Source organism: Cyclopterus lumpus, chromosome 12, assembly GCF_009769545.1.
Source record: "Cyclopterus lumpus isolate fCycLum1 chromosome 12, fCycLum1.pri, whole genome shotgun sequence".
Lineage (NCBI taxonomy): Eukaryota > Metazoa > Chordata > Actinopteri > Perciformes > Cyclopteridae > Cyclopterus > Cyclopterus lumpus.
Window position 1 is genome coordinate 10,290,518 of NC_046977.1, and position 11,049 is coordinate 10,301,566.

Genomic DNA, 11,049 nt, shown 5'->3' on the forward strand with positions numbered 1-11,049 from the left:
CCAGCAGCGGCCCCTAGTGCCAGGAAAACTGAATGTGCGCAATGGATGAACAATTGCGGTATTTCCTACACATTGGACAAGAACCACAGAAATGGCAACACATTTCATTAGGTGTTTAATTATTAATATATATTTTTTTACAACAATGTACACAGATTGAGAAACCGTCTCTTGTTACTGATCAACTCAGCACCAGTTACAGCCTAGACATGAATGAGGAACACATTGCTCATCAGCTACATCATACAAATGAGGAAAGTTGTTGTGTGCACGTTCTGGCAGCTTTCGCATTAAATGTAACATTTTGGTCTGTAACCTTTCCCTCAATAAAAGTGATACATAAAATATTGTGATTCTCTTCACCATGATTACTTTCTGGGAAATGACAAAGAAACGCTACCGTCTTTTGGCATTTTCAAAATGAAGAGACGTTTTGCTGTGACAGGCTGGAGGGACAATAAGGCATTAGAGATCCGACACTGCTGAAAAACAAAAAGACTTTCAAACAAGCGCGAGACAGGAACCAGATGCCAAGATAGTCAACTAGGAAAAAAGCATCAGGTTTGGACATAAGTGAATTCATACAAATATGACTTTAGTATGTTAATTGGAATTAGAAAAACAACCCAGCAGTTTCAATCATCATTCTGCATCTTGGTCTCACAGTACCAGCACTAATAGCAGCATTTGATACTTTTCTGCAGCGTCACATAACACACACGTTCTTTGTTTCAGCACAAACAAATCTGTGCATGGCTTTGTAATAATGTGTGTAATAAACTTGAAGGAAGAGTGAGACCATTAGTGAAACAGATAAACAGACATTACAATTAGTGAGTGAGAACATGTAAGTGAGTTCACATGAAAACCCTCCTTAATTCTCACAGTTTTTTTTATAAAGACCGTACAAGTCTGTGTTCCTGTGACTCAGCCAAATAACCCAGTTTAGGCATTAGATTGTACAAAATAATAAAGTTATGGCTTTTGCAACCACTGCTAGAAGGAAAGGAACAGTGTTGCATTCCCTTGAAGTCCGTACTTATTTGAGGACAGAAAAAAAGAAAAGAAAAAAAAGACACCAGGAGATTTTTTTCTGAAATTGAGAGGCAGTCAAGTATAAGGTTTAAGTTGTCGACCTACAAGTCTTGTAAAAAAAACAAAAACACTTGTTAGCAGTGAAATAACACAACAGAGTTCATAACTACACATGAAACATTACAGAGATCTAGAAGTGAAGTGCCAAGTTGATCGTGTCCAATTTTGCCCAGAGACAGTTTGACCTGTGCCACTTCAGAGGTATGAAGCACATGACAGACGTTAGGTCTTCCAAAAGGCAAACAGTATTCTGTTCGGTTGATTGACGCTACCGGGCCGCTTTTAGTTGCATATGAGTTGAACAAAAGGCTCTCTGACAGATTCATGCGCCGACACAAACACCCAAATAAAAACCTCATTCGTCCTGCTCACTTTTTATGTACAGGATAACGAGTCAAACTGTTTGTCTACCAGTTGAACACCTCTTTGTGTTGGGACTCACTCTGCAGCAACATCAATGCAGTCATTAGAAAGCAGAAGCCTGTGGGGCCAGATACGTTGGCCGGACGTTGCTGCTGCTGCTGCTGCTGCCGTCGAAGCCGGAGAGAAAGAGTGGTTTCAGTTTCGTTTTCACCCCGGCCTGATCCTACTGTGGTCAGTTCATTAAGCCAATGTGCACGTAATTACTGGCCGTTTGGTAAGGATCGGAGGAGTTTTTTTGTCTCAGTCATTTTTCTGGACTGTGTCCTGGTTTTTCTGAACCTTTTGGTGGACGACTTTTAAAGTGGTGAGAACGTTCCCCAGGAATAGGATGAGAAATGTCAGTGCCAGCATAAATACCTGGAAGAAAAAAGGAGAACAAAAAATGTTGAACAAACAAACTGTAGCTCTCTGGATTTTGAACTGTGGAAGGGCTCGGACATGTTAAGTAGGTGTGGATAACATTTAGACTTTGACTCCATCACACGTCATTTCAATAAGGAAATTGAGTTATGATTGAGTTTGATGGAGACAAACTTTGCCAGCACATATTTTGACCTCCATTTGTGTGGACACTGCTTAGCAATAGATTTAAAAAAAGGCCTGTCATGCTTCTTTCCCCCCAGTCTGTCTCAATATAACTCTTGTACATTTAAACAAAGCATCTGCCAGTGGGTTCCTTACTTGCCACTCCTTACAGTCCTCATGTCGCCCCAAGCGAAACAGGGTCACCGAGTTGTAGAGCTGCCAAAACTGTGAAGGAAGAAGAGTCATTATCCTTCAGTGTTGACGTATGACCTGGTTGCACAAACACATTGTTCTCTTCAGCTGATGCGGTTGCTAAAAAAAAAAAAAAAAAAGCTCTTAAAATTAACATCCATTTGTGCACTTTCTGCAGATGAAACACTAAACAATGCATGCAGATGTAAAATGGATTGCAAAGTACAACCACCTCCTGATTGTGATACATTTGTCAATAAACATAAGGCGATAAAAGCTGGAGTTTGATATCAAACAGATGTAGGGAGAAAAAAAAATAATGTTATATTCTGACTTACATGACCAAAAAAGAGGAATGGCAAAAGAAAAGTGAGGCCTCTCCACATCCAGGACTGAAATCCCTCTGCAGAAAACACAAAAGTGTAACAGTAACCTTGGGACAACGTGACACAGAATATGAAATATAGGGTTCATATGTAGGTACCCAGTTGTCAATTAGAAACGGTTTTAGAAGCAATATTCTAAGGTATTCAAACATCTGCTTGGCAGCATAACTGGTGTTAACAACTGTCTCCGTCTCTGACCTTTCCCCTATTTTTCTCCAGACATGGTGTTGCAGATGGCTCAAGAGTTCAAACGATCAAAATGACTACCTCCAAAAAGAGCTTACAACTTACCCACAGTGAGGTCCAGCTGATTTCTCTCCCCCAGAGTTCGCAGCCTGTATAAGCAGCCGCTCTGGTAGTAATACTGGAGGAACTGAACAAAGCCTGGAGGACAAACAGGAGGCAACAATGACGGATTACCACACAGAAATGACTAGATAATGACTGGAACCACCAGTGTGTGCAGAATGACTTGACTTCTGCTTTCTGGTTTGAAGAACTGCCTTTTATAAATGCAACCATTATCAGCAGGCTACGAGGAAGAATCTTCAGTCTGACATCCATAGCATAGAACGGGTCATGCTAAAACTCAACTTCTCTAATAAGATCTTAACACTTCAAGATGCCAATTGATTACGTCCACTGAAATTGGGTCCATATAACGTCAGCTATTAGTTTGAGGAAAGTCGTGTTTACTTCCTCTAAATGTTTAGATGTCCAGCGACTATATGTTGGTGTCACTGACAAAACAATTCACAACGTTTCACTGCAGTTTATGTTGCAGGTGAATCCAGATTCAAAACATGAATGGAAGGTAATTATTTTCTTATCTCCTTTTTGTTATTCACTAGCAAAATACAAAACATTCACATAGAACTGAAATTAGTTGTTTAATCACTGTATTAATAAAGTTAATAATCAGACCATTCTTCAGCAACTAGTTTAATAGTTTAATCGCTTTAGTAATTTCTCAAAACAAAACTTCCACCTTTTCTCTGGTTACAGCTACTCCAATCTTTGATTTTTGGACTGTAGTTCAGACCAAACAAGAATTCACTTTAGGCTTTGACAAACTCATCATTAATCAAGTAAGAAAATAATTGGCAGATTAAATCAATGAAATAAATCATCATTAGTTGCAGCACCATATTCAGGTATTTATCAAGGGAAATAAAACAAGATGCATATGTAACAGAAGTTCTCCTTTATCTCCTCCAGCTGGTGTAACCGATGATGAAATACTGACTGACAGCACATGGCAGATTGCCTCAAATGTCCCAAAGTGTGGCTACACAACATAAAAACCCTGAAACGCAATGTTGGTCATGAGACAACAAAGAGGGACTACGTGTTCCCCGTTTAAGCGACAGCACACTAAAGAAAGAACTAACTGCTGCTTTTTGAGAATTAACCACCTCATGCTTGGTAAGCCCGGCACAATGGTAAGAAAAGACATCATTCCAACTGAAAAATGGATCCACCAACCAAACTTCCTAAATGGAGTCACTGAGGGAATTATACACTGGATGCAGATTTGATTCAAACCCAGACCTCCACAAAAGATGTTTCTGGTTATGACTCAGAGAGCCTTCACCATATTGTACATGCACGGCAATGTAATAAACAGATTAAATTCTTACTCTGATAGATGGAGAAAGCGAGGAACTGGCTCCGAAACATCTGATACATGGGCCCCTCTGGCCTATAAAACGACACAAGGGTAAACAAAAACTAAATAAAGGAAGTGCAGCCTTTATCGTCTTTGCAGTCGCTAACCTGTACGTGTTTGAACTCAATGCTGAAACAATGTCACACGAAGAATTTAAAAAAAAAAGACAAACACTCACCAGGTGAGCATCACACCCGACAGAAAGGTGGATACGTAATGGTGAGACACCCACCAACCTTTGATCCTAGAAAGCATAAAAAGGACCCAGTTATTAAAATAAATTGCTTGCGCCATAGAGAAATAAAACCCTATTTTTCAATAAAACAAAGCAAGAAAAATAATGAACTATGAACGAGTGCTCTGTGGTTTTACTTTTCAGTCCCAACAGACTGCAGTGCCTCTGGATTGATGTCCCAACATACCTGGAGCCATTGCTCATGAGGATGCTTTCCCTTATGGTCAACGTACAGTAGTACCACACCAACAGAAAGTTGAAGATTTCATCAGTGACTCTGAAACAAAATAAAATAGCGAGATACTCTTTAGATTTTAATAAATCAACAACAATGATGATTGAGGGGAAAAAGTTCTCACCGATAGTTGAGAAAGAAGAGGCAGGTTATGGCTCCAAACATCAGGATTATTGTCATGTAAAGCTTGAACTTCTCATACTCGTCTTTGTAGGCAAATCTATGTGAATAAATTGAGGTTAAAATTAAGATGCAACATACACAAATCTAAAACATACTTTTCAGACTGCCCTTGAGGGTGAATACTTTACATACTTTGCATGGTCGCTGAGAAGTGTTACGTTCACATTGCCGAGGACTAAATTCAGGTACAGCCTGAAAACGCACAGAAAAAAAAAATTAGATTCACTGTCTGAAAAGTTGAGTGAATTGTCAACAAGCAAAAGTACTGACCCGTTTTTCTTTGGCAAGTATGCTTCCATATCAAAAAACACATTTCCTTTTTCCTTGATTTGGGATTTGATATCCGTTATTAGTTTCAATTCTTTCTCGTCACATTTTTGTGAACACCTACGGAGAAAAAAACAATATGATCATGAGTGGAATTATTATTGTTTCATTATTTTGAGACAGTAAAGTATACCGACTGCGGTGTGAGTAAATGATCCGTTAAAAGAAAAATGCAGTTTTCGGTCCTGAACAACACTTACTTGGTCAAGCTGTGCCTCAAGTCTTTTAGGCATTTTCTCTGTTTACTGATGGAACTGCTGCATGTTGTCTGAAGATTGGTGAGCTCCTCAAGTTTTTGTCTGTATACTTTGTGAGTTTCCTAGTTATCAAAACAAAAACACACACATACACACGCACACACACACACAGTGAGCGGAGGAAATCTGTAAACACTAAAAAGTCTGCCGACTCAGTAACGGGTCAGACGATGTACAAATGTGCCTTTCTGCACTCACAAATGTATCAACAAATTAAAACTACGAAGAAGTGCTGATGGGTGATTAACATAAATTGAAATGTGTCACATTCCACTGAAAACACTTATTAGAAAGAGTGAAATGAGTCTTAATCGTTGCCAAGCAAAAATTGTCAATTGTATCTGATGCAACCTCAGTTAGGATTGGATGCACACGTGTATAATATAAAAGGAAGGAACTGACAATGAATTGGAGACTGTGTCGGTGCAGGTGAACTATTTCACACTAGTTGAACATGCGGATTCATTTAAGAAACATCCCGAACAGTTGACATCCACCTTCATCCTCTTTCCCTACGGATGAGCTCCAGATTTTAAAATGTGATGGCCCAATAGGCCTACGTCCCAGCTGTCTGGTGCGCAGCAGGGTGGCGGTGCCGCGACACCACAGACAACATCATGCTGTATTATACCTCAAAGTGAACTGCACTCTTTCCTTTTATCGACTTCTTACGTTATTGATTAAAGTTAGCTCACCAGCTAGCGTGGTGCAAGTGGGTGGTGATGATGCGTTCAATGTCTAGGGCTTGCTATAGTCGCGCAACAGCGTGAAGTTGCCTTTAAAACCTCTGTGTAACTTGGTAGCAATCCCCTACCGTCGACATGGATCAATCGAACAACACTCCGCTCTGTTAGCTAACTTACTGTTAGCTGCTCGTTAGCCGCCTAACACAAGACACGAAACCTGCTGCTTTACGTTAGCGGCTGTAGAAGATGACACACATCCAGCGAAACATATTGCACCCCGGAGATATTGCTTCCAACAGCACATATGTTGGCTTAAAGCTGAGCTGAGAATGAATGGCAAATAGGAAATAAACATCCAAACTACCGCAGCCAGTAGAGCATCGGCTGTCGGAGCTACTCAAGACACGCAACAAGCGAGGGATTTACGATTCTCTCGTCCTAGTGTCGTCCGTCACCTGTAGTTGTTGATATTCCTCGTCAATTTCCTCCCACTCCGTCTGAAACTTGGGTTTGGACATTGCGGTCCAGTGGTTAGCTGACGCGAGGAGAGTAGCTTCACAATATTTCACCCTCTCCCACAGGCTGTCAACTCATAAGCGTTTTTTTTTTATTTTATTTTTTTAAATGGCCAACAAAGAGCATGCGCACACCGTAACTCCTCCGCCTCTGATTGGCTTGTGCTCGTTTCCTTTATTGGTCGTGGTTATAGGAATATCAGGATAAGCCAATCAGAGGTGGTGTAGGGCGGATCAGAGTGTCTGCTGATAATTGTATGATAATATAAAATATGTCTACTTAACCTGTTGACACTAAATACACTTTAAAAACATTTTTTTTACAAAGAAATAAAAATGTCGCAGACTCCAGTTGGGCCTCACAGACACATGTAACTCAAATATTAAATTGCAGCAACCAAAGTTACAGTCCACACTTCTGTTGCTAGGATACAGCGAATACTGAGACCTCTCTCGGTTACGGACACCAGCTAGAAGCGTTAAACGTGTATTATAACAATATTAATTCGAGTTTTAGTAAGTTATCCGCTTGGACACATCCTAAGGTACAAGTACTTTGCTTTAAATTAGTGTTTTATGTCCTAATGTTGCCGGTGTTAAGGGAAGTCACACCGACATAACTAACGTTACGCACCGTTTGCTATATAACCAGCCTTAATTTCCTTTTTTTGCCTCAACAATTTTGTTCTTCAAACTTTTCTCTCATGTGCTCCCGTTTCCTCCACATAACATCGTATTTATGTGATAGGGTTTTCACTCAGTCATGCCGAACATGAAAATATCTCAGACAACATTGTTGGATACACAGTCAAAGAAATCTGGACTGCGGTGCACAGTTTTCTCCGTCGACGGAAATGGATACACTGGAGAGTGGCTGAACAACAAGAAGCATGGTGAGATACTTTCCCCATTCAATTAAATGTATATTTGTAAACACGTGTTTGCAAAGTATCAAGCATGACATACTGTGGCCACACTGTTGCTAAAATGTTTGCTTATTCTTTTTTTCAAGGGAAGGGAACTCAGGTTTGGAAGAAGTCCGGTGCCATTTATGATGGAGATTGGAAATTTGGGAAACGTAATGGATACGCTACCCTCAGTGTGCTGCTTCCAGAAACAAAGGAGTATACAAGGAAGCACTGTGGTGAATGGAAAAATGGAAAGAAGCATGTATGTATTGGATATGCTGTTATACACAAGTACACTCTGTGATATACTGTGCATAATGTTCTATCTCATACCTCAGGGGTACGGGATGCACTTCTACAAAAGCTCATGTGTTTATGAGGGGGAGTGGAGTGAGGGCCAACGAAGTGGCTGGGGAAGGATGTACTATAAGAGTGGAGACATCTATGAGGGAGAGTGGCTAAAGGATAGGAATCATGGACAGGGCACCATCCGATTTGGTAAGACCACTTGGCTTTCTTCACATTTTTTAAACTTCAAAAATAGATTAGAGTGTAGTGAGGCATGATGGTGGGTTTTAAAATGTGCCTTTCCAACTTGTGTCCAAGCAAATGAAAATTGGTATGAAGGCAGCTGGCGAGATGGCAAGAAGAACGGTAATGGAAAGTTCTACTATTCTGACAAAGGCCAGATTTATGAAGGCTTTTGGATGGATGGAGTGGCAAAGTGTGGGACCCTGTCTGATTTTGGAAGGAATGAAGCACCGACACCAACAAAGTATCCGATTCCGCAGGTACATTTTCACTCTGGTTACTTTTACAAACGCTCTGTAACCAATTATGTCGCACAATCAAACACACATTTGATTTGACAAAGCACTTTACAATGCATTATTGTGGATTAAAATATGAACATGTCTTTTTTTTCAAGCTACAACTGGTGGATATGCAGTCGGTTTTAAGTGAAGCCCAGTCCGACAACCATGAGAGAATCAACAGCAAGTTCCCACTGCATGACACACTCACAGGGACAGAATAAAAAAGAAAACAAATGGCATGATGGTATTCAGTTTGTTCAGTTTTGTCGAAGATATTTACAACCAAATAGTTTGTTATTGTTCGTGGAGCAAAACAAAAACATCTATTGCTATTTCAAAAGAGTTGAAAACAATAGTGATATAATTTAAACATATTAACCCAGTTTATTACCAACACAGATGATTAAATTAATATATGTGGAAAATCCAAATGACACATTCACTTAACTTATTTTTCTTGTGAGGACTGATGAAATATGATCCATTATTGTATTTTCTATATGCTGCACTCCGACTATGCTCTAACCGTCTCATCACCAACCCAACCTGTAATTATGAGGGAATATGTGCACCTACAACTGAATGAGACAAGATAGCACTTATCAACATCCCAGTACCTTAACCGTTGACTTCTGACCGTATATCTCGTCCGATACACACCGTTAACTCAGAGTGATCAGTTTCTCTAAATGATTGAGAATAAAACCCCAGTTAAATTAAATGTAACCTTGATTGAAAAGCAATCGTGGTGTTCTCTAAGAATAAATGATGAAAACAACAAGCTAATTCAGGATAAGTGAGACAAGTAGAGTGCTCAAGCTTTATAAAATGAAGCATCAGGGTGATACACTGTGAAAACTCATATGTATCAAGTCTACTCATGAACGTAACCATTTTATACGACTTTCATCGTAGATAAAATCATTTCAAATAGTACATCCAAATTATTTTGGAAATTCTAAAACTTTGAATTCCACTTGTTTATTTCAACAGCCTGTGCTAACAGATGTCAGCAAATATATTATACAAATAGTACTGCAGTTTAAGCAGCTGTTGAATCAGTCTACACACAGCAAGTATTACAAAAACAATCAGTACAAGAAATTATGTACACCGTGAATAAGGAGGAACGAGTTAAATACTTGTGTTTCACAAAGCACAATATGTTTATATTAACAAATGCAGTGTTCACTGACCATTGGTTAAATAAATACAGCAGGCAACAGACAGAATGTCAAGTTATTATTAGATCTCTGCCATAATGAAAAAGAAGCATTAAGCAACTATCAAAATACTGACTTCAATTCAGACTTTCCAATTTCGAGCCATGCATTACGGCAGATGTGAGTTCACAGTCGATCAAACATGTCTTTCTAAAAAATACAACTCTTTTCATGAAAGTAAAGTCCACAAAGAGGTGAGCCATCTTCATACCTGTACAAAATTACAAGCCAACAATGGCTCCTGGCTCGGGGAAATACCAAGCAGTCAGAGTTCCACCATAGATGCACGTCCACCACACTTCATTCACTACGGGAAATGTGAGCTTGGCAAGATGGAAGTCTCCCCTCTGTTGTCCAGCTCGTTTTGTAGCCTGGTGAGGTTAGAGAGCTCCTCCAGCTCTTGAAACTGTCTATCGGTCTTGTGGCTGACCAAGGAGCGGTAGAAATGCACAGCAAAGACTATAAAGACTAAAGCAAAAGGGACCATGATTGAGGTGGAAGTAATAGCAGCAGCCACACCAGCTGAAATGGTATCATTACTGGATTTGGGCTTAACCGGCAAAAACTTGACCCAGCAGAGTAGAACCACTTCGGCTAGGAAGAGTAACGTACCAATAACAGTAGAAAAGGCCCATGCTAGTTCAATGTGTCGGTGCATTCGCTCATGTGGAGACTCCTTCACAGAGTTGAGGTTGTGGACATTGCTCACAGCCTCTATATTGGGCAAAATGCAGGTGCTGACCATCAGAGCGAACAGGTGAACGGCCACCAGCACAGTGGTGCAGGCGCTGAAGGCGATCAGGAGGGCAGGTGGGTACGGATAGCTGTTGTCCAGCTGCACTTCCACCATGGCCACCTGGAGGGAAGGGAACAGGGCATAACTTCACACACGTGACCACACTATGTAACATGGCTGATTAGTCCGCAGAAGAGTAAGAGGGGCGGTTTCAAGACAATGTTACCATGGCAAATCCAGAAAGTAGAGCGGATGTCCGACTGGAAGCCTTCAGTTTAGCACGACTCAGGTACAGCTTCCTCCAGGACAGCGCCTGCAGTGAGTGCTCGTTCAGGCTCATGTTGCTCCCGTCGTCGAAGGACCGGGCGAGCAGCGCTGACGTAGTTACCTCGTTACTCTCGCGGAACACGACCGAAACAAGCGGCCAACATGCCAACAGTGTACACTTACAAAAGCCTTTCACCTCGCCAGCTGACGGAACTGCGGAAGATATATTATTCCCCCCGCCTCCGCCACTGGTTTTTCAGCGTGTTGTACCGCCTGCAACACATTACCCATGAGCCTGTGCGCGCTGTGGCGAACATCCGCCCCAGAGGCAACTGTCGGCTGCATTTCCTCTGTTGTGAGATCACGAGCCAG

General features: G+C 40.8%; 3 protein-coding genes across 3 annotated transcripts; 1 reads left to right on the top strand and 2 right to left on the bottom strand.

Annotated features, from left to right (window-relative positions):
* Nucleotides 1–98: 98 nt before the first annotated feature.
* Nucleotides 99–6,811, bottom strand: tmem120b (transmembrane protein 120B). The gene is made up of 12 exons (XM_034546387.1): nucleotides 6,669–6,811; nucleotides 5,471–5,589; nucleotides 5,214–5,330; nucleotides 5,076–5,135; nucleotides 4,885–4,980; nucleotides 4,713–4,802; nucleotides 4,469–4,534; nucleotides 4,262–4,323; nucleotides 2,913–3,005; nucleotides 2,574–2,638; nucleotides 2,200–2,268; nucleotides 99–1,875 (listed from the first exon to the last, which is right to left on the bottom strand). The coding sequence occupies exons 1-12, from the start codon at nucleotides 6,729–6,731 to the stop codon at nucleotides 1,759–1,761; spliced, it is 1,017 nt and encodes a 338-aa protein (XP_034402278.1). The 5' UTR covers nucleotides 6,732–6,811; the 3' UTR covers nucleotides 99–1,758.
* A 240-nt stretch (nucleotides 6,812–7,051) lies between these two features.
* Nucleotides 7,052–8,689, top strand: morn3 (MORN repeat containing 3). The gene is made up of 6 exons (XM_034546439.1): nucleotides 7,052–7,273; nucleotides 7,477–7,621; nucleotides 7,741–7,898; nucleotides 7,975–8,134; nucleotides 8,243–8,427; nucleotides 8,565–8,689. The coding sequence occupies exons 2-6, from the start codon at nucleotides 7,492–7,494 to the stop codon at nucleotides 8,670–8,672; spliced, it is 741 nt and encodes a 246-aa protein (XP_034402330.1). The 5' UTR covers nucleotides 7,052–7,273; nucleotides 7,477–7,491; the 3' UTR covers nucleotides 8,673–8,689.
* A 568-nt stretch (nucleotides 8,690–9,257) lies between these two features.
* orai1b (ORAI calcium release-activated calcium modulator 1b) lies at nucleotides 9,258–11,029 on the bottom strand. The gene is made up of 2 exons (XM_034546440.1): nucleotides 10,637–11,029; nucleotides 9,258–10,530 (listed from the first exon to the last, which is right to left on the bottom strand). The coding sequence occupies exons 1-2, from the start codon at nucleotides 10,748–10,750 to the stop codon at nucleotides 9,982–9,984; spliced, it is 663 nt and encodes a 220-aa protein (XP_034402331.1). The 5' UTR covers nucleotides 10,751–11,029; the 3' UTR covers nucleotides 9,258–9,981.
* Nucleotides 11,030–11,049: the final 20 nt, after the last annotated feature.